This window comes from Erythrolamprus reginae, chromosome 2 (genome assembly GCF_031021105.1).
Source record: "Erythrolamprus reginae isolate rEryReg1 chromosome 2, rEryReg1.hap1, whole genome shotgun sequence".
NCBI classification, from domain to species: domain Eukaryota; kingdom Metazoa; phylum Chordata; class Lepidosauria; order Squamata; family Dipsadidae; genus Erythrolamprus; species Erythrolamprus reginae.
In genome coordinates, this window is record NC_091951.1 from 150,917,132 (window position 1) to 150,939,861 (window position 22,730).

The following is a 22,730-nucleotide window of genomic DNA, read 5'->3' on the forward strand; positions in this document are numbered from 1 at the left end:
TTTCCCATATATAGGCAATATTTTCCCTAAATATTTGTTAATCATGGGTGTGATTGTTGAACTAAAATGTGAAAGCCTCAAGATGCTACAAGATGTTTGTTGACATTCCTCATTTAAAACACATTGCAAAAGGCATAATCTGATAAATATTCAGCAGGGTCGTGTATAGATTATTGACAACAGAAAAATGGCTGATTTTCTAAGTGTATTATTCCAAGGAAAGGTTGTGTACTGGACTCTCCCCTTGGCATGAGGCTCTGCCTGTGATCTGAAAAGTTTATTTGTGAACAAATGTTTTAGTGAATTTTAGGGCGGGGCAGTTCATGGAAAAAAACAAAACCTCTTTCCATTCGTTTTTTCCCATTTTAATAATACTAATTGCTGAGCTCATAGTGGATTGTATCTTTACTACCTTTATCTGCTGTCTATGAAAAAAAAACCTCAGTAAAGGTAAAGCCACAATTCTGTATGTAGCTTACTAATTGCGACTCTCAGCCAGGCCTCCATTGTGTGATATATAGGTAATACAATATATTCATCTGAATTTCTGTTCTACTGAAAAGCTTTGGAAATTTGTTGAAGATGCTATAATTGGAACAATTCCTCAATTATAGTTGATTTTAGAATGGTATGCAGGGTTGAATTCTCCAGCAGTCACAAGTGACAAAGAAATGTTCTTTGACATTTCCAGAGAATGTGTTTTTATGAGAAAGGAAATCTTGCCAACATCTCCAGAGAAACACGAACTGGTTCCAGAACCTCCTGACAACAAGCTACAGACTTACAGCTACTGTTGTGAGAGTCGGGCCATTGTTTTTAATTAAAAACTGCACTTCAATAGGGGCCAGTGAGGCAAAAAGCAAAACACAAATGGTGTTTATTGATCTTGGAGATTAGACAAGAGTTCAACACCTGGAGCAAGATGAGGCTGTTGGTTTCTTAAAAATTTTTGATAAAGGCAAAATACTGAATATATTACTTAACCTAAATTGAAATCAATGGAGAATTGAGAACTTAAATATATATTTACACCTGTAAACAAAAGCTTTAGATTGATCTAAAACTTTTCTTTACTACCATTTTACATTAAAACATGAAAAAGACACGTTCAGAGAAATCACACAGAAATAGCATGCTGCTTGGAGAGCGACTTAATAATCAAATAGCAAATACTAAACAGCAGGTAGTAATTCTCAATTATGGTGTATTCTATGCTCATTTTCTAATGGGCTCCTCAAGTCACCCTAGGTGGCCCAATGGGCGAATTGGTGCCTAGTTTTTCTGAATCAATTTGGCACACTAGGTAACGTGTTATACTAGTCCTTTAAGAGAAAGACAATCAAAGAGAGAAAAAGCTTGTAATATATATTAAAATGCAATTACTGGGGTAGGCAAAGTATCTGTATGGGTATTTAAATCAACTGGATGCCTAAGCCCTAAAACGATTACAGTATAAAGAAAGAAGAAAACAAAGGGGTAATTACATCTGGTATTTTCACTCCAGCATCTTTCCTTTGAAAAGGAGCACAATGCCAGGATGCAATGGTAGACATTTATGTATTCTTCCCTATGCGATTTTGGCAAAGATGAAATTTTGTTGCTTTTGTTGAAGCCCAATCAGTGACACAGGCCGCAAACCCTGCCAGGGTGTGGTCCCCTTGCTGCTTACCAGTCTAAAGAATACCGCGTTGGGAATCCAGGATGTTGATTCCAGACATGACTCACCCCTATGAGCGCAACCAGCACATTAGCAAAAGAAATAATTATCCATACCTTGCAGCTATGGTTTTGTCAAAAGGTTTGAGGAAGGCAATGCAAGCCACTTTAAATAAGCTGGGACTTGACTGGAATTAGAAATGTATCATGAAATATTCCAACATCAGCACTATAAGAAATCTGCTTATACTGCACAGATATACTTTACTGGCAGAACACTACCTAACGTTAGAGAATATTTTCTAGGGGTTAAAGCACAAGGCTAGAAACTGGGAGACCATGAATTTTAGCCCATCTAAGCCCAAAACCGGCTGGGTGACTTTGGCCAATCACTCTCTCTCAGCTCTAGGAAACAGGTCATGGTAAATCTTGCTAAGACCTTGCTAAGAAAACTACAGGGACTTGCCAAGGCAGTTGCTAGAAGTCTATTGCCTGGCTATTGCCAGAAGTCAAGATTGATTCCAAGACACATAACCTCCCCTGCTCTTCAAGACGATACAGCTCCATAGAGTTCCTTTAAGGAACTCTATGGAGCTATATCGTCTTGCATTTCTCCAAACCAAAAAGCCTTCATTAACTTATTGGTACAGGAAGTTTATTTATTTATTTATTTTATTTATTATTTAGATTTGTATGCCGCCCCTCTCCGCAGACTCGGGGCGGCTCACAGCAGGATACAACAATTCATGACAGATCTAAATATAATTTAAAATATTTAAAAAACCCCATTTACTAAGCAAACATTCACACAAACATACCATGCATAAATTGTACATGCCCGGGGGAGGTGATTCAGTTCCCCCATGCCTGACGACAAAGGTGGGTTTTAAGGAGTTTACGAAAGGCAGGGAGAGTAGGGGCAGTTCTAATCTCTGGGGGGAGTTGGTTCCAGAGAGTCGGGGCCGCCACAGAGAAGGCTCTTCCCCTGGGGCCCGCCAACCAACATTGTTTAGTTGACGGGACCCGGAGAAGGCCCACTCTGTGGGACCTAATCGGTCGCTGGGATTTGTGCGTAAGTCCTCAACTTACGACCACCATTAAGTCCAAACATGTCTGTTTCTGAGAAGAGGTGGTTTGTTAAGCCTCGACCCATTTTGTGATTTTTATTGTCACAGATGTTCAATGGGACACTTTAATTGTTAGCAACATGGTTGCAAAGTGAATCTGGCTTCCCCCATTGACTTTGCTTGCTAGTAGGTCACAATAGGTGATCACATGACTCTGGGACAGTGCAACTCTCATAAGCACATGCTAAGCTTTCAAATTTTGATCATGTGACCATGGAGCTGCTGCAATGGTCATAAGGGTGAAAATTGGTTGTAAGTCACTTTTTTCAGTGCCGTTTGAACTTTGAACAGACACTAAATGAAAGGTTGTAAATTGAGCACTACCTATACTTCTGCCATCCATTAATAGGGTGCAGTTTCTCTGCAAATCAACTACAGGTCTTTACTTGTGCTTCATAGGGAAATTATATTATGCCTTTACAGTGTTTTCTGAAAACTAATTAGTTTTTCATTAGTTTTCAAGCTTTTCTTCTATGGGTGGATGAATAAGGTTTACAGCAACCATTTGAAATCGCCTGTTTCCTTGGAGAAAACCTTTCTGTGTAGCAACCCACTAGTTATTTATTTCAATCTAAGGACTGTCAGCAGCTTACAATTACAGCAGTAAGCAAAACATCAACAATATTACTGTATTGCACATCCAAGTAAGCAATCGTAAGAAAATTAAAACCATTTGATAAAAATCCTAGAAACAATCAACAGCTATGCAGTAATGTACATAGCAACATTGAGAATAGTTCCATTTTAAAGCAAAATAAGGTTGGTTATTTTTGCATGTCATCTCTATAGCAGAGTACCAGAAATTCTGCAACGTGGGTTGCAGAAAAGGCACCATTATCCAGGTCCGTGCTCTAAAAAATGTGATCGTATTGCCTGCACCTTATCTTTACAAAGCACAGAAGAACAGCATGTCTTTTCACTTCTATATAAAAACTTCTTAACCATTGTATGAATGGTTAAACATGCTAGCATAAAATGGCTGCAAACGGGTAATCTAGGTAAAGACAATCATTAAATGATTCCTATAAAGTTATTGTAAATCATCATGGCAATGTGTTATAAAAATATAGTTCTCACTTTATAGAAGGCATACAATGAGACTGAAACTTGCCTTTTGCGCATGAGGTGGGAGCTGCCCATGTTCCAATTAACCTTCTGCAAATTAACTTCCGATAAATGATTTCAAAGTTCTTTTCTCCAAGATCACTCATATGTCAAACCACACATTCATTGCCCAAATCAAATGCCTGTTCAATCAACACTCCAGTGACTATTTTTCACCTCAGGCAACTTGCTAAAAGTGTATTTTTTTCTTTTTATTCCAGGGCCAACAAATCACTTTGAATTGTTTTGTGTTTATCTTATGAAAACTGAGTCATTCGTGCTCTGCTATGTCCCACTCCTATCTATTTCTGCCTCCCGCCCTCCAATGCATGTGGCAGTTCTGAAATCTTTTTCTTTTTCAGATTTCAATTAAGCCACTCACCATGCTATAGTCTAATGTGTTGGGCTCTAATCCCCCATCCTGTCATTTCTCAATGAGTCAGGTGTTTGGAAGATGACATTTAACTTGGGCACCAGTGGCAGCAGTTCAGTTCATATATGTATATTAAAGAGTAGGCATATATGTATGTACATGTGACACATACAGATAGAATTGTCGGCTATCAATAAAATTAACTGCCTTGGAAATGGCCTGGGTTGGGCCGAGAGGCAAAAAAGGAGCTGTGATGTTCCTTCAATATACCAGGGTGATTCAACACAAAAAACATGTAACCCTTCCCTGGTACAGAGCTGAAGAGATTGTATACTGTAGCCTAGAGGTTAATTCTCTGCCTTAAAAGACCAAGGTTGCAAGTTCAAGTCCCAGTGAGGGTATGGCTAGCTGATGAGGCCAGAATAAGGCCAAAATAGATCTATCCTAGTCCCCTTAATTTTCAAATTCAGCAAAAACATGTGACATATACATATATAGACTAATTAAGAAAGGGAGGAAGAAACTAGCTCATTTATAGTGTTCATTAAGTGAAATTGGATTGCACTGGTACGACGTAGACTGAAGACTCTGGGTTAGCCACAGACTTTACTGGATAGCATCTTCCCTTAGAGCAATCTACCTTACAGGATTGCTTTGTAAGGTATAAAATGAATAGAAACCATCATGTAAGCTACCTCAAGCAGTATGGTATCTGCATAAAACAACAACAACAACCGCAAAACCTGACTGTAATAAAATTGTAAGAAGCCAGAAGTAGAACAAAAGCCTAAACATTTAATTTTTGAAGAAGGAAACATGCTGAAGCTTGTAAGAGAGAAAACATGAGAGTATTGTGCATATCTCTCATGTTGAAATGGTCTTCTGCTTTAATTATATTTCAAAATTATGTTATACCTACGTTTTTAATGTAATATTAATGAAGGAATAAGTGCTAAAAAAACCAGTCAGCCAGTCTTTCGCAAAATAGAATTGTCTATCCTGGGGTAGGCAAAGTTGGCTCTTCTATGACTTGTGGACTTCAACTTCCAGAATTCCTGAGCCAATCACACTAGCTCAGGAATTCTGGGAGTTGAAGTCCACATGTCATAGAAGAGCCAACTTTGCCTACCTCTGGTCTATCCAACTTATGCCTGGATGAAGTTACTATACATTCAATGTGCACAAAAATCTTTGCAGAAACAATAGGGAGCAATGAATTTTAAACTGGCATTCTCCTCAGTCCAAAACTGTTTGAATCTTATGCAAAGCAGAGCAGATTTTCTTAGTTTCTGGTAAAAGCAAAACAGACATACAAGGAGCATTGATGTGCCAATCAAGCACACATTTTGCAACAGAAATATAGTGAGCTAACTTATTCGTGGATTCAAGGATACACAATGAAATCAACATATTTTAATATCAATTCTTGATAATGTTGTTTTCCCAACTCTAGTATATCACATTACTAATACTAGGGGAATTTTTATAAGCGCTGATAAAATCTCAGTATTGCACCCATTATTCTCCCTAAATTATAGGTAACATGTTTGGAGCTTTGATTCCTACATCAGGAAGGAGGAGAAATTCATTTATAGAAAGAAAATATTAATCTATGGGAGCAGTGTTCCCTCTAATTTTTTGGGGGGGTGGGCGGAAAAGTATAGTGTCTGAGCGGCAGTCCTTTCGGGACTGGGCGGCACAGAAATAATAAATAGATAGATAGATAGATAGATAGATAGATAGATAGATAGATAGATAGATAGATAGACAGACAGACAGACAGACAGATAGATAGATAAACAAACAAACAAACAAACAAACAAAAAAAAACCCCACCCTGTTTTGCCTCAGAGAATTTCAAAATAAAATACTGTACTGTGTGTCTATAACAGTGAGCTCATAATAGGGCAACTCTATCAATATCAAAATGCCACTTAAATAGTTGAGCTAGTTTCAAACTAGATTTTGATTTTCTTTCTCTCTTCCTTACTCCCATTCTTTTTCTTTCTCTTTTCCTTCCTCTCTTTTTTCTATCTGTTTCTCTCTCTTCCTCTCTCTCTCCTTCCCTCTCACTCTTTCCCTCTCGGCTTCTGGGCAGGTTTGGAAAACTCTGAGTTGATGATGATTTTTAAGTGAGCGATTGCTCACTGCTCAGCTTAGAGGAAACTATGTATGGGAGTATGAAGCCGCTAAAGAAATTTGGATTTTTTTTCTTTTTTTTCTCCTCAAGCAACTTTTCCCAGCAATCTCCTCAGTGTCACTTAAAGATATAAAATGGGTTCACTTAATAATTAAACCGAAAATAAATTGCAGTTGCCCTCTGTAGCCATTTGAGAGGAAAGAAGGAATACTTGGGACGAATAGGAAAGAACAAGCATGAAAAAGAAACGATTGCATAAGAAAAATGAGAACGACAGCTGCCAGAGGTGTTAATTCTTATACAAAGGAGGAAAAGTAACTGGTTGTGAAGAGTTATGAATAAGTATGTACTTGAGCAGGCTCAAACAAGGAAGAAGAAACATGAGTAGGCAGAAAAAAGCCCCAGGTAAGAAAAAGGAGCCTATTACTGTACATGGCCATCTTGCAAAAGTTAGGACCAGACTGTGGAGCTTTTCTTCTTTCACCTCTATGCACTGCCCATGCCTGATTTCACAGTGAGAAGGGAATTGTATGAACTTTCAAAATAGCATTAATCGTTTAAGGAAAATAAGGTGAGGTAAAATAATATTTTTTTAATACTTACCAACTAACTCCTGGGGATCCCTCTTTTCCAGTTCTAAAAAGTCCTAAGTGCAAGCAAAGAAGGAAAAACAACAAAAGATTAGCAAAATGCCTGTATGGTATTCAGGCTTTGTAAATGCCTGAATGTACAGTGTTTATCACTCAAGTCTATGCAATTAATCGTACTCAGAGGCACACAATACAGATCCTTAGCATCTGCAACCAAGAGCCCAAATTTAGAACAAAAGAGGTTAAACATCAATTGAATTGTAGAAAATCAGAACCAACCCTATTCCCAATGTATCATCTCATGAAATTTTACAACTGAATGCAATAACTCTTATTCCAGTAATGTCTTTGAACTTTAATGCAATTTATGTTGCAAAATTAGAAGGCCAATGACAAATTTAGGTTGTTTGAAATGAATCAATAAAAGGGGGAAACCAAGGAGCTTGAAAAATATCTTTCCAAATTGGGAGAATGAATGAGGTATTCAAATTGCAGGGTAAGTTGCTGCACAACTCCGCAAAGCAAGCTAACTTTGCATATGATACTTAACAGGAAAGTGATTTGGGATTATGGTGGATAGCTCAATGACTTCAATAACTCAAAGCCTGGTTGCTGTAAAATTAGGAGAGTTGCAACATAGGAATCTGTAGGAGTGAAGTATAAAAGCTAGCAGGGTGACAAAATATTGTTTTACTCTTCTGTTCTCCACACCCCTAAGAGTCAGAAATGGATAAAATTCTCAAAAAGTAAGAGCCTTTGAAGGAAGATGATGATAATGGGGTTTTTTTTAGGCTTAAGGAAAGGGCAAGTGAAACAGGCATGAATGTCTGGATATCAGTTGTGCATGATTATGAAGAAATGAATAAAAAAACCTTCTCCCTCCCTCATAATGTACTGATCAATGCAGCACTTGAATACAGATAAAAGTGTGTGTGGGGGGACTATTTCTGACTAATAACTTAGAAACATAGAAGATTGACGGCAGAAAAAGACCTCATGGTCCATCTAGTCTGCCTGTATACTATTTCTTATATTTTATCTTAGGATGGATATATGTTCATCCCATGGATGTTTAAATTAAGTTACTATGCATTTACCAACCACATCTGCTGGAAGTTTGTTCCAAGCATCTACTACTCTTTCAGTAAAATAATATTTTCTCACATTGCTTCTGATCTTTTCCCCAACTAACCTGAGATTGTGCCTCCTTGTTCTTGTGTTCACTTTCCTATTAAAAACACTTCCCTCCTGAACTTTATTTAACCCTTTAAAATATTTAAATGTTTTGATCATGTCCCCACTTTCCCTTCTGTCCTCCAGACTATACAGATTGAGTTCATTAAGTCTTTCCTGATAAGTTTTATGCTTAAGACCTTCCACCATTTTTGTAGCCCATCTTTGGACCTGTTCAATTTTTATCAATATCTTTTTGTAGGTGAGGTCTCCAGAACTGAACACAGTATTCCAAATGTGGTCTCACCAGTGCTCCATTCAGTGGGATCACAATCTTCCTCTTCCTGCTTGGGATACCTCTAGCTATACTATATGTTAATAACTTTGCAGAAAACTAAATTTCAACCCAGTGTTGAAATAATTATTGAGAAAAAAATAGTTCACACATTTTTGTAGGCAAGACCGTACAGATATGAACTTGAATGTATTTGAAGAGACACAGGACTTCCGGCCCGACGACTGATTAGATTCAGCTGATAGCGTGACAGCACTTCAGCTGTTGTAACTCAGCTTTATGTTTACAAACGGAAGAATTTATTCAGAACACTCCTGAATTATGAAGTGTAAAGTATGAGAAAATATGGCTGCTATGAAAAAGGGTGCAAGGGTTGTGAAGAAGATAAAAAGGCATTAAAAGCACAGATTCTAATTAAATGAGACACTGAGAGCAGTAGCAAACCTTTTATAATTTGCCAAGACTTTGAATATCCAGGGTTCATCTAGCATTGCACTAATGCTATTCATTCAAATAGGAGATATTGCCCATTTGTTGCCTAGCCATATGATTGCCACAAATACTATTTCTATTTCAGGTGGGCATAGGCAGGGGATTTTGTTTTAGAAGGCCAAGTTCAGTAAGTTACTTTGGAAATTTGCTCTGCCAAACATAACCTTTTCTAAAGAACCTCTAAGGGATTAAGGCCTTTTCTTAATCACTAAAGATAGTTAAACAGCTTTATATGTATTTTTCCCCTAAAAAAAAAAGTTGCATGGCTAAAAAAATGTTTAGGTCATAAATAAGAATAATTTCTTCCCTCCCCTCCCCCTCTCTTTCTTTCTTTCCCAGCAAACACTGCCTGCTTTATTTCTCCATGCAACTGTGTACAATTCATGATACACATTCTGTACTGAAGTCAAATGTTAAATGTCAAACTACATATTTAAAGCTGTCCCTATATGGAGATTCTAGTTGCATAGGAAATTTTCAAAATAAAGGCAGGGGTAATAATAAAGGCCAGAAAACTAAAATCTGGGAAATCTAGCAATTTGATGTTTAAAATATGTTAAATCATCAGGCAAAACACCAAAATTGTCAAAATTCAACAAAGCTATGGTCAACTTTGAAAACAATATTACCATCATTTTAAAACAAGCATTGTCTTCGGAGAGGGGCGGCAAACAAATGTAATAAATTGAAATTTAATTTCCATGCTTCTAGAGATATGGATGCCTCTTGGAAGATGCCTGTAATTTTGGATCCTGGGCATTTTCAAAAGAGGGGGAGGGGCAGGAAGAGTTTACCCATCTCCATATTTTAAAACAAAATCTAACATACCAAGTATGTTTGGATTCATTCATTGTTATAATTGAAGACTGCCTGGACAAGTCCCTGCAGTTTTGAGGCAAGGCTTTTTAGAAGTGATTTGCCTTTGCCTCCTTCCTGGAGCTGAGAGAAAATGACTAGCCCAAGGTTATTCATCTAGCTTTGTGCTCAAGACAGGACTAGAACTCGTGGCCTCCAAGTTTCTAGTCTAATGCCCTAATGGCTACACAAAACCGTCTGTCACAATAAAACTGTTCCTGTTCTGTTCAAAGAGAAAGGACAATTAAAATGCAGTTAGCCTTATCCTCTATTGTTCTCAGCATAGCTAAGAATACATTCCTATGTACAAAGGCTAGTAAAAAATAATAATTAAAAAGCCCGATAATCACCTCAGAAACAGACTGTTCTGGGAATCTCACAAACAAGGCAGGAAAATAACAACCTGTTTTCCCTCCTGTATGTTTGTCATTTGTTGGAATCCAGAAGGACACTACGACAAACATAGGTTCTAGTCTGTTCTCAAATACAGCAACATAATTAGAAATTCTAGTTTGAATGGGTGTTGATCTTATTTCTATAGACTTCTTCAGGGAACTTCTTTCTACTGCAATATTGGTGTGGTGATAGCTGGTGTTTGGCTGTTGTCTCCTTGTGGTGCCAACTCCTCTTCTACTCTTTGGAGTTTCTCAATCATCCAGGTCACGCTAGTCCCAAAGATGCTTTTCCAAAAGGTAATTGGACTTTCTTCCTTTTTCCCCCTTGAAAACATTTTGTTTCTCATCCAAGAAGCTTCTTCAGTTCTGCTCTATTCTACTCTCTTCCTCAAAGCTCTGGATGAAGTACAGTGGTACCTCATGATATGAACCCCGTCTTACGAACAACCCGAGATACGAACCCGGGGTTCAGAAACTTTTTGCCTCTTCTTACGAACTTTTTCCTTCTTATGAACCTGCCGCCGCTGCAAAGCCCCGCCGCCCAGCTGTTGCTTTTTGAAACAGCTGGGGGGCTTCTCAGCGTCCTCCTAAACCCGAACGCCAAACCCGAACTTCTGGGTTCGGTGTTCGGGAGGCCGCCGAGAAGCCCCCCGGCTGTTTCAAAAGATGACAGCCGGGCGGCGGGGCTTCTCGGCGGCCTCCCGAACGCCGAACCTGGAAGTTCGTCAAAAGTTCGGGTTCGGGAGGCCGCTGGGAAGCCCCGCCGCCCGGCTGTCACCTTTTAAAACAGCTGGGGGGCTTTTCGGCGGCCTCCCGAATGCCGAACCCGGAAGTTCGGGTTTGGTGTTCGGGTTCAGGAGGACGCTGGGAAGCCCCCCGGCTGTTTCAAAAGGTGACAGCCGGGTGGTGGCGTTTTTTTGCGGGTTTTTTTTCGTTGCACGGATTAACTGATTTTACATTGTTTCCTGTGGGAAACAATGTTTCATCTTACGAATTTTTCGTCTTACGAACCTCCCCCTGGAACCAATTACGTTTGTAAGACGAGGTATTACTGTATACAGTATGGAAATCCAGGAACAGGGAAAGCAAAACTCACACTTGTGGCACTCCATTATGTACAAGTGTTATGTATGCCAGTGCATTTTAAAGAATGTATTTAAAAACACTACTACTATACACTAATCACTTATTTCAGTGTTTGGATCGATTGCTATAACTTTTCATATTTTAGAGGAAAAATATAGTGGACTCATTTGGTTACATTTGACCAACAGAAAATTACTAGAAACAGATACAATTCCCCCTCCAATTGGACCAGCAACTTCTTTTAATTATAATATAGCAGCAGACAAAAACAACGGACTAAAACGTAGAACTAAAACTAATTGTAACCTTTGGAGATTTGAGACATATCAAAACCATTAGTCACATAAAAATACAAGATTCTCCAAATGAAACCAACCTTCAAGAGCTCATACTGCCCTGAGGATATGAATTTTACTGAAAGTGAAGAATACCAAAATTTTCAAGACTGTACTAGTCCACAGCCTGCTATTATAAGATTAAAATCACTATCACTATCAAGTACAACTTTGGGAAAGCCAGCATAGACAGTTTCATTTCAGAGGTTTAATCATTCATCACATATCAATGACAAAGAGACATGATAACCAATCAAAAGTAGATTCACCAAGGTTACCATTGGCAAACTGACTTTGGTTCTTCTAATGTGTTCTAGAGCAGTGTTTTTCAACCAGTGTGCCGTGGCACACTAGTGTGCCGCGAGACATGGTCAGGTGTGCCGCGAAGCTCAGCAAGAGAGAGAGAAAGAAAGCAAGAGAGAGAGAGAAAGAGAGAGAGAAAGCAAGCAAGAGAGAAAAAGAAAGAGAGAGAAAGAAAGCAAGAGAGAGAGAGAGAGAGAGAAAGAGATGCAGGGAAGGAGGGAGAGATAGAAAGAGCAAAAAAGAGAGGAAGGAAGGAAGAGAAAGGAAGAGGGATGGAGAGAGAGAGGAAGGAAGGAAGAGAGAGAAAGAAAGAGAGAGAGAAATAGAGCAAAAGGGAGGAAGAGAGAGAGAGAGAATTTTTTTGTCCAAACTTTTTTTAGCCCCCACCCACTCCCCCCCGCTCAATGTGCCCCATAATTTTGTATATGTAAAAAATGTGCCGCAGCTCAAAAAAGGTTGAAAATCACTGTTCTAGAGTAACACTTTCAATGTAGATTTTATATATAGTTTTTAACAGGACCCTCTTAGATTTCCCCCCACTCACTCTCTCTCTTGAGACAAAATCAAAATTTGATTTGAATCAACGTAGACTGAAAAAAAAATGAATTTCTAGCTAAGACGAATATGTTCTGGCTAAAATGTGAAGGACCAGCATATGGAACATTAATCGTATATTCTACAAATAGGCAGAATTTAGAAATTGTTAGAGCAGGTGCTTTTCAGATAGTTTTAGATGGGAAAAAAAATCTTCTCTGGATAGTCATTATGTACTTTCAGATCTTTCTGATAAAAAGATATTTGGCCCTCTTTATATGATGGTGACGTTCTTCCGATTAAATTCTATAAACCCAGTGATTCATCATTAGTAATATGATTGAGAGTTTATGCTGCAATAAAAAAAACTGGCTGTTCTTCTGGAGCCTGGTGAGTAATATGACAGCTTTTAAATATTTTAGCTTTTTTTATCATATAGGTTTATTTTATAGATATTGGTTTTTAATATCCTAAATTCAGTTGTGGTATATATATGTAGGGAGGGAGGGAAGAAACAATACAAATGAATAATTTCTGACAACTAGGCTGCTAGAAATTTGTCTCCAGTCTAGGAAACCATTTTTAATGAATATCACAAAAAATGCCCTTTCTTACAAAGCATGTTATGTATAACTCTATCAGGTCTGGTACATAGTGGCGGTGTTTACTTTTTCACCTTATGTCTCTGCACCACAACTTATACAATTCAGCATGGCCCTGGCAATGCCAAATCTATCTATTGCACCTAAACCTGGAACCATCCTAAAGATTGGTTATGGTTTTAAAAAGATTTCTATGTAGAGAAATCACACTGGAGTTTGTCACTTGGCAGATTCATTTTATTATAACTTCTTGGTATACAGAAGCTTTCAACACGTTACATAGATTTCAGTGTACGTGAATATTGTATCCCCCCCCCCTTGCCCAACAATGGTGGTGGTGGGGAGGTGGAATGCTAGGGAAATGAAACCCTTAAAAGTATTTCCTATGGGTATATCCTGTTTGCCAGCTTTGTGACAAGGCTCCAGGCCAAATGCCAAATTTAAAAATATTTAAATTTGTTTGAAAGATTATGGCTCAATGGAAACAGGACTGGCTATATTGTCAAGAAATGTACATATGCCGCTGTCTAGAAATCCAATTTTCTAGTTTCTGGAGGACAATCAAGTTTATTCTACAGAAAGTAGTAATTTGTTTGCAAATGGGAAGGAGAAACCATTGAGGAACATTTTATTCCTTAAATGCTAATGTTTAACAACATAATAGTATAGTAGCAACAAAAGGTTACTCCTGCTTTTATTTTAATTATCAATACAAATAAATAAATAAATTAAACAAACAAACAAACAAACAAGCAAATAAAATACAGCACAAGTCCAAATCCTTGAAATAGTAGACTCCCAATCAAGCCAACAAGATTTGGCAAAAGATGATTGGTTGTTGAAAGATTTTAAAACCAGGGATCCCTAAAATGAATGATAAATCCAGTCCCATCATCAATACATTTTATTACAATGAAGTTCACTAGTCAAGAAGGTATGGTGGAAACTCTTTTCATAGATTATGGTAATCGTTTCAATGACTCAGTGCAGTATATTCAAATTTTACTTAAGCCAACAGTAAAAATACATGTTGTATTTGACTTACAACAGTTCATTTAATGACTGAAGTTATAACAGCACTGACTAAAATGACTTAGGACCATGTTTCAGCCTTATGAGTGCTGCAGCATCCTTTTGGTCATGTGATCCAAATCCAGACCTTTGGCAACTGACTCGTATTTATTACAGTTGTCGTCTCAGGTCAGGGGTAGGCAAAGTTAGCTCTTCCATGACTTGTGGACTTCAACTCCCAGAATTCCTGAGCCCATCATGCTAGCTCAGGAATTCTGGGAGTTGAAGTCTGCATTTCACAGAAGAGCCAACTTTGCCTACCTCTGTGTCAGGTGATCACATTCTGATCAGCAAAGTCAATGGAGAAGCCCGGTTCACTTAACAACTGTGCCACTAACAACTGCAGTGCTTCAGTTAACAACCATGGCAAGAAAAATCATAATGGGGCAAAACTCACTTAACAAACTGTCTCACTTAACAACAGAGATGTCGAGCTCAATTGTGGTTGCAAGTCGAGGATTACCTGCACACACACGCACACACACACACACACACACACACACACACACACACACTTTTAAAACAAGAGTGTCATTTTTAGTTTAGTATGCAACCTTAAATATTTGCACCAAGCATAAACTAGCCAAATCAGCAAAGCTTGTGGGATAACCACTAATCCTGACTAATAATTTAGAACAAGTGATAAGCAGTCCCGAATGTTTAAGACTGCTATATATTCTAGGCAAAGTTTATTTCAAACCTTTACCCAGTAAAGTTTTTCCTTGGTTGCTTCTTGGCCCAGCTTTTGTTTTGTTGAACATAAAATTTAGGGAAGGGTACTGTCAACAATAGCTCAATATTGTGTTTAATTGCTCAATATTTTATAATGTTTAACTGAACCCAGTAACATAGGGTCCTAGGGTCAAAATTCTTTACAGTTTTCCAGCATCTGCTAGCTTTAGTAAGATGCTACAGATGCACTATATACTCTCCAGAATGAATTCCCATTCTCTAATCTGCAATTATATTTGGGCAGCTACCATTTACTTACAACTACTATTTCTCACTGAAAAATAACAGGACAAAGGCACTTTTCTGAACACATTTAACAAACGCTAGAGACTCTCATGGAAGAAAGGAAGCCTATTATTAGCTTGAATGTGAGAATTCTCTCCACAAATACTTAAAATACTATAAATGCTCAGGTCAGCCAGATAGGTACCATAGATTTAATTTTGCTCCAGTAAATTTAGAGCTGTTTATTAAGCAATACATTGGGAGAATACCCTGTCTGATTCTTTCCAAATCATTCAGAAAATTAGCTGGAACATTGTTTAAATGACCAGACATGTGGAACCATTCACATTTGCTCTGGTTTGTTTGACACTTAGGCAGATATTTTTTTAAAAAAATTAAAGATAGTCAACAGTCAAGGAGCAGTAATGAAGCATCAGTTTCCCCATCTGAGTTGTTACGACCTCTAGTAAGGAGCACATGGGGAGGATAATACTGTAATGTAGTAATGTAAGCCAACACAAACAAAAATACCATTGCTGGTTTTGGAGGCCACACCACACCCATGTCAGCAATTTGTGGTATTCAGAACTGAAGGAATCAGGAGGTTGTTCTAGCTTGTACTGCTACGGAAGGACCAAAGCAGGCATGTAAGAGACATGCCTTATCCTCTAAAAAGCACAGAAACAACACTTTAAAAAAACCTACAAAGCTGTAGAAAAAACATTTTCTTATTTCCTTTTATAGCATAAAGAATTGGGGGAAAAGGACAATTATACTGAAGGGATACTGAAGTTATACTATCTCTGGTAGGTGATTTATACAGCATCTACCAAGATATAGGTCAGAGTTGGGTTCTAACTTACTTCACTGCCTGTGGCTACGTGCACATTGCGCACCGCATGGGTGTGTGGCTCCTTTGTGCAGGCATACATGCGCAGTGCTGAAAACTAAACTTCTGTGCATGCACAAAAGCAAAGTAACAGCAAAAAAAGCTTTTACACAGGCGCAGAAGCCAAAGACAAGATGGCGGCGGCCACGGACCAGCACCGACAGAAACGGTTGTGTGACGTCACCACTGCTTTATTAATGGTTCTATAGAACCAGTTTGAACTGGTAAGAACCCACCTCTGGTACAGGTAGTCCTCAACTTACAATCACAACTAAGCCCCAAATTTCTGTTGCTAAGCTAATCTTGCCCCATTTTTCTTACCACAGTCATTAAGTGAATCATTGTTCAGATAGCAATATGGTTAAGTGAGTCTGGCTTCCCTGCTGACATTGCTTGTAAGGCAACCACGTAACCTCGGGACACTGCAATTGTCATAAATATGAACTGGATGCCCTATGTCTACATCTTGATCACATGGCCATGGTTGTTAAATGTGAAAGACGGTTATCAGTCATTTTTTTCAGCGCTGTTGTAACTTTGAAAGTCACTATACAAACTGCCGTAAGTCGAGGATTACCTATAGTTGAAAATTAATCCCATTTTTCTCTCCCACTGATTTTGCTTGTCAGCAATGAACATTGCAAATGCTGATCACATGACCATGGGGGCACAGCAACTGACAGCACCAGTGTTAAGTTCAAATGGTTTCTAAATAAGTGATCGCTAAGTGATGACTACCATATTTTTTGGAGTATAAGACACATCTTTTCCCCACTAAAAGAGGCTGAAAATTTGGGTGTGTCTTATATTCCGAATATAGCTTTTTCCCCCAGCCCTCAGGTGCTAATGATCTTCCCCAGCTCTTCCAGGCTTGTTTGTTCTTTCAGCAAGAAAGAAGCCCCCCAACCCCCCCAAAAGAATTCCCATAGAGAGAACCCATGAAATGATGCAAAGTCATGAAATTTCAAGTTTCAGATATGCAGGGAATTTTTTTTACAGGGTGTCAAACTTTGATTTCGGGTCTCACAGAGTGGTTTAGCCATATAAAAAAGGGAGAAAACTATCAATTATATTTTGCATATGGAAAAAAACTGTACTGTAAATCATAAGCTGGATCAAATTTCCTAAGCGTGTGGGTTTAATGCCAATTAAAGAAAGACACAATCAGTCCAGAAATGTATTAACAAGGGAGATCAGAGCAACAATAAGAAGCTACTCTGAAAAGCTAAAGAATCAGTTCTCAACAAATGAACCAGCAAACATGTGGAGAACTCTTAAAAATATCACTGGTTATGACAAACCACCTACCCAAGCTGAAGGAAATCAGCAACTGGCAGATGACCTAAGTGTGTTTTACTTGCAGGTTTGAAAAGAAACTACAGCCACCTATCTCCACAACCCCATCTCAGACACATCAACAACAGCCAAGCTTCCTACAACTGACCCCATACCATTGGGTTCACAACCCCTGGTGATTACAGAAAAGGAAGTGCAAGACCTGTTTCACAGACAAAAGCTAGGAGAAGCCCCAGGCCAGACAAAATAACTCCTTCTTGCTTAAAAGTCTGTACTAACCAATTGGCCCCCATCTTCACCCGAATCTTCAATAAATCGCTAGAGATATGCTATGTTCCTTCTTGCTTCAATCATCCTAGTGCCGAAGAAGCCCTCCATCAAAGAACTAAACAACTACAGACCAGTTGCTCTAACATCTGTACTTATGAAAACCTTTGAAAAGCTAGTGCTGTCCCATTTGAAACCATCACAGATCGATAGTTAGACCCCCTGCAATCTGCATACCGAGCAAACAGATCGACAGGTGAAGCTGTTAAGATGGCTCTGCACTACATCCTACAACATCTTGAATCTCCAAAGACCTACGCAAGGGTCCTCTTTGTAGACTTTACTTCGGCATTCAATACCATCATTCCAGACACTCTTCTAACTAAGTTGAACCAGCTAGAGGTATCTAAACACACTTGTATGGGAATAATAAACTTCTTAACAAACAGGAAGCAGCAGGTGAAGCTAAGCAGAATCACATCATATAGCTCTACAATTAGGACAGCCCCCCCCCCCAAGGCTATGTGCTCTCTCCACTTCTCTTTGTATAGCACAAGTTACCAACCAGTGGTCCATGGACCATTGTGGTCTATGAGAAATCGTGGACCCTGGGCCAGATATTGCTGAGACCAATTAATCCAACCTGTGTGTTACACCTAAACAACCTTTAAAGATTTTGTTATGATAAAATAGGCATTTACGACTTTCTTATAATTAAATAACAATTTATAATTTTGTTACACTAAATAGTTGCATTTCATATTAATAAAATGGAAATTCTATGATTTATTTATTTAATTAATTTGACTTATGTGCCGCTCACTCCTAGAGGACTCAGGGCAGCTCACAGCAATAAAACAGTACAGTAAAAAAGTCAAAGTCAAATGTTAAAACAGTAAAAACCCCATTAATATAACCCCACTATAAAAGCCCCTAATGATTAATAATAATAAAACCTGCAACCATCATTTTACAGTATTAATTAATTTTTATACTTATAGGCCGTCCAACTCCCTCCTGACCTCTGAAATATATTTATCTTTTTTTTAAAAAAAATCATATTAGTAGTCTGTGGGACTTAAAATTATGAATTAGGGTCAAAGGGGATTGAAAATTATGACCTTGGTGGTCCCTAAGGTCCAAAAGGTAGGGAACCCCTACTCTATACCAATGACTGCATCTCTAACGATCCATCTGTTAAACTACTGAAGTTTGCAGATGATACTATAATGATTAGACTCATTCAAGACAATGGCGAACCTGCATACAGACAGGACGCTGAACAACTAACCCTAGAGGCCCTCAATGGTCTGTTTCCCAACTTCTGGTAGGCCCAGTAGGCTCGTGTTTCACCCTCCCCAGGCTCCAAAGGCTCACCTGGAGCAAGGGAAGGGTAAAAACAATATCCCCCATCTCCCTGGAGGCCCTCTAAAAGCCAAAAACACCACCCCAGAGCCTCTGTGCAAGCCAAAAATCAGCTTGCCGGCACACACATGCACGTTGCAGCTGAGCTAGGTCAATGGCTCATGTGCCAGTAGATATGGCTCCATGTGCCACCTGTGGCACCCATGCTATAGATTCCCCATCACTGCTTTAGGAGAAACCCACCCATACTTACAATATTAGACAACACAGTATCAACAGTAGAGACCTTCAAATTTCTAGGTTTGACCATATTGAAGATCTAAAATGGACACCTAACATTAAAACGATCATCCAAAAAGCACAACAAAGAATGTTCTTTCTGCGCCAACTCAAAAATCTCAAACTGCTCAAAGGACTGATGATCATAGGTAAGAAAGCGAGAACAAATAAAGGGAAATATTTCTTCACCCAGAGGGTCGTTGGTTTATGGAATTCACTTCCAGAAGAGGTCATGACAGCTGTCAGCCTTGATAGCTTCAAGGCAGCATTAGACAGATTCATGGATGCCAAGTGTATCGGTAGTTATTGAAACGGATGTCCCTGTGCCGCCTCTATGTTGGTTGAGGCAGGCAGGATTTCCTTGAGTACCATTTGTTGGGGGTCAAGGGAATGGGAGTGTTTTGCCTTCTCTTTCTACTCAAGATCCCCATGTACAATTGGTGGGCCACTGTGTGACACAGAATGCTGGACTCGATGGGCTTTGGCCTGATTCAGCATGCCTCTTCTTATGTATGTTCTTATGATACAGTTCTACAGAGGAATCATTGAGTCTGTCATCTGCACCTCTCTAACTGTCTGGTTTGGTTCTGCAATCCAACAAGACAGACACAGACTTCAAAGGATAATCAGAACTGCAGAAAAAAACAATTGATGCCAACCTGCCTTCCATTGAGGACCTGTATACTGCACGAGTCAAAGAGAGGGCTGTGAAAATATTTACAGACCCCTGACATCCTGGACACAAACTGCTTCAACTCCTACCATCAAAATGACTCTACACACCAAAATAACTAGACACAAGAACAGCTTTTTCCCAAACACCATCACTCTGCTAAACAATTTCCTCAACACTGTCAAACTAGTTTGCACTACTATTAACCTTTTCATTGTTCCTATCACCCATCTCCTCCCACAAATGACTGCAAGACTGTAACTTTGTTGCTTGTATTCTTAAATTTATGTTAACTGGTTCCTAATATGATTTGATTGTTTATTTGTACCGGGACTCTCATTAATTGTTGTACATTATGATTCTTGACAAACTTATATTTTCTTTTATGTGCACTGAGAGCATATGTACCATGACAAATTCCTTGTGTGTTCAATCATACTTGGCCAATAAAATTCTGTTCTGTTCTATTCTACAAGAGGTCCTTGGATTATTTTTTAGCATCTCTAGACAAAGATAGGAAGCATTCCTAACAGGGACCCTGCGAGCTGCCACTATTATTGCTTCCACACCAGATGAAATGGCATGATTCTGTATAATGAAGCATTATACTTCATGAAGTTGACAAAGGAACTGGGTATAGCAATGTATGAAAATGGAAAAAGGACAAAATTCATTAGCGTAGACCCTTAATTGGATTCCTTATTTTTTATGTAAAAGACAAGATACATATTAGGGATAGCTTGTCCTACAATTAGTTTATAATTCAAAGACCGAAGATTTTCAATAGACTCACAATCACCTTACCGGAAAGAAAATAGAATTCATGATACAATAGTTGGTGGTTAGTAATCAAACATTTTGGACTTTGCCACTCATAAAGCAATAATTAACAGGTACAAAGGGGAAGTGGTAAACGTCACTCTTGGAACCACACACATTCCATTGTGAGCTGAAGGTTCTTATGATCTCTTCTATGAAGCCTACAATTTCCCTTAACTAATATTTCTAGATGGTTGTTTAAAGAAAGTTCTCAGAGCTGGAGTTAGGAACTTCTAATGAAAACTTTAGAAGTTGACTATTGCAATGCGCTCTACATGAGGTTACCCCTGAAGAGCGTTCAGAGACTGCAGCTGGTGCAAAATGCAGCAGCATGTGCAATAACGGGGGTACCAAGGTACGCCTGCATTACTCCAACTTTATGCAAGCTGCACTGGTTACCACTCGGTCTCCAAACGCAATTCAAGGTGTTGGTTATCACATTTAAAGCCCTAAATGGCTCAGGGCCAGACTATTTACAGGACCGCCTTCTGTCTCATACCCTGCTGCAGCCAATAAGGGCCCACAGAGTCAGCCTTCTCCAGGTCCCCTCCACCAAACAATGTCGGTTGGCGGGGCCTTGAGGAAGAAATTCTCTGTGACGGCTCCAACCCTTTGGAATCAACTATCTCCATCCTACCTGTCTTCCAGAAAGTCGTTAAGACCAGGCTTTTAGGATTGATTGCATGGTTTTTAGGATACTATATATTTTATTACATTGTTGATTTTATTGCTGTATTTTTATTGTTGCTGTATTTATGACTATTGTTAGCCACTCTGCGTCCTTTTTGGAGTAAGCGGCATGTAAATAAATAAATAAATAAACAAACAAACAAACAAATATGGCTTCATCAAACAAGATGCTACTGTATAACAAATGTAACATCCTGCAACATTTTATATATGAAATTACTGAAAATCCATGACAAAAGGAAGAGGCAAGAAATTTCAGTGTCTGAAACTATATCCATTTCTTCAAAATTTGGCAGTCATTAGTCAAAACAGGCTTTCGGATAAACATTTAACTATTAGTCTATTAGACTGGATGGCTAGAATAATTCCAAACTTTTTCATATGGATTCAACATAATAATAATAATAATAATAATAATAATAATAATAATAATAATAATAATAATTTATTAGATTTGCATGCCGCCCCTCTCCGAAGACTCGGGGCGGCTCACAACAAATGATAAAACAATATATATAGGCACAAATCTAATATTAAGAAGAAAAAAAAACCTAAAAACCCTATCATAATTAAAAACCAAACAGCACATACATACCAAACATAAATTATAATAAGCCTGGGGGAAAGGTGTCTCAAATCCCCCATGCCTGGCAGTATAAGTGGGTCTTAAGTAGTTTACGGAAGACAAGGAGGGTGGGAGCAGTTCTAATCTCCGGGGGGAGTTGATTCCAGAGGGCCGGGGCCGCCACAGAGAAGGCTCTTCCCCTGGGGCCCGCCAGACGACATTGTTTAGTCGAAGGGACCCGGAGAAGGCCAACTCTGTGGGACCTTATCGGCTGCTGGGATTCGTGCGGTAGCAGGCGGTTCCGGAGGTATTCTGGTCCAATGCCATGTAGGGCTTTAAAGGTCATGACCAACACTTTGAATTGTGACCGGAAACTGATCGGCAGCCAATGCAGTCCACGGAGTGTTGTAGATACGTGGGCGAATCTGGGAAGCCCCACGATGGCTCTTGCGGCTGCGTTCTGCACGATCAGAAGTTTCCGAACACTTTTCAAAGGTAGCCCCATGTAGAGAGCGTTGCAGTAATCGAACCTCGAGGTGATAAGGGCATGAGTGACTGTGAGCAATGACTCCCTGTTCAAATAGGGCCGCAACTGGTGCACCAGGCGAACCTGGGCAAACGCCCTCCTCGCCACAGCCGAAAGATGATTTTCCAATGTCAGCTGTGGATCGAGGAGGACGCCCAAGTTGCGCACCCTCTCTGAGGGGGTCAATAATTCCCTCCCCAGGGTAATGGACGGACAGATGGAATTGTCCTTGGGAGGCAATACTCACAGCCACTCCGTCTTGTCTGGATTGAG

The 22,730-nt window shown here is 39.1% G+C and overlaps 1 protein-coding gene across 2 annotated transcripts in view; it reads right to left on the minus strand.

Annotated features, from left to right (window-relative positions):
• Nucleotides 1-22,730, minus strand: part of SAP30BP (SAP30 binding protein) — a 46,604-nt gene that overhangs the window by 11,518 nt on the left and 12,356 nt on the right. For both annotated transcript variants that reach the window (XM_070739918.1, XM_070739917.1), the window contains one exon: nt 7,004-7,046. In XM_070739918.1, coding sequence (XP_070596019.1) covers nt 7,004-7,046 — 43 coding nt within the window. The remainder of the gene's footprint in view (nt 1-7,003; nt 7,047-22,730) is intronic.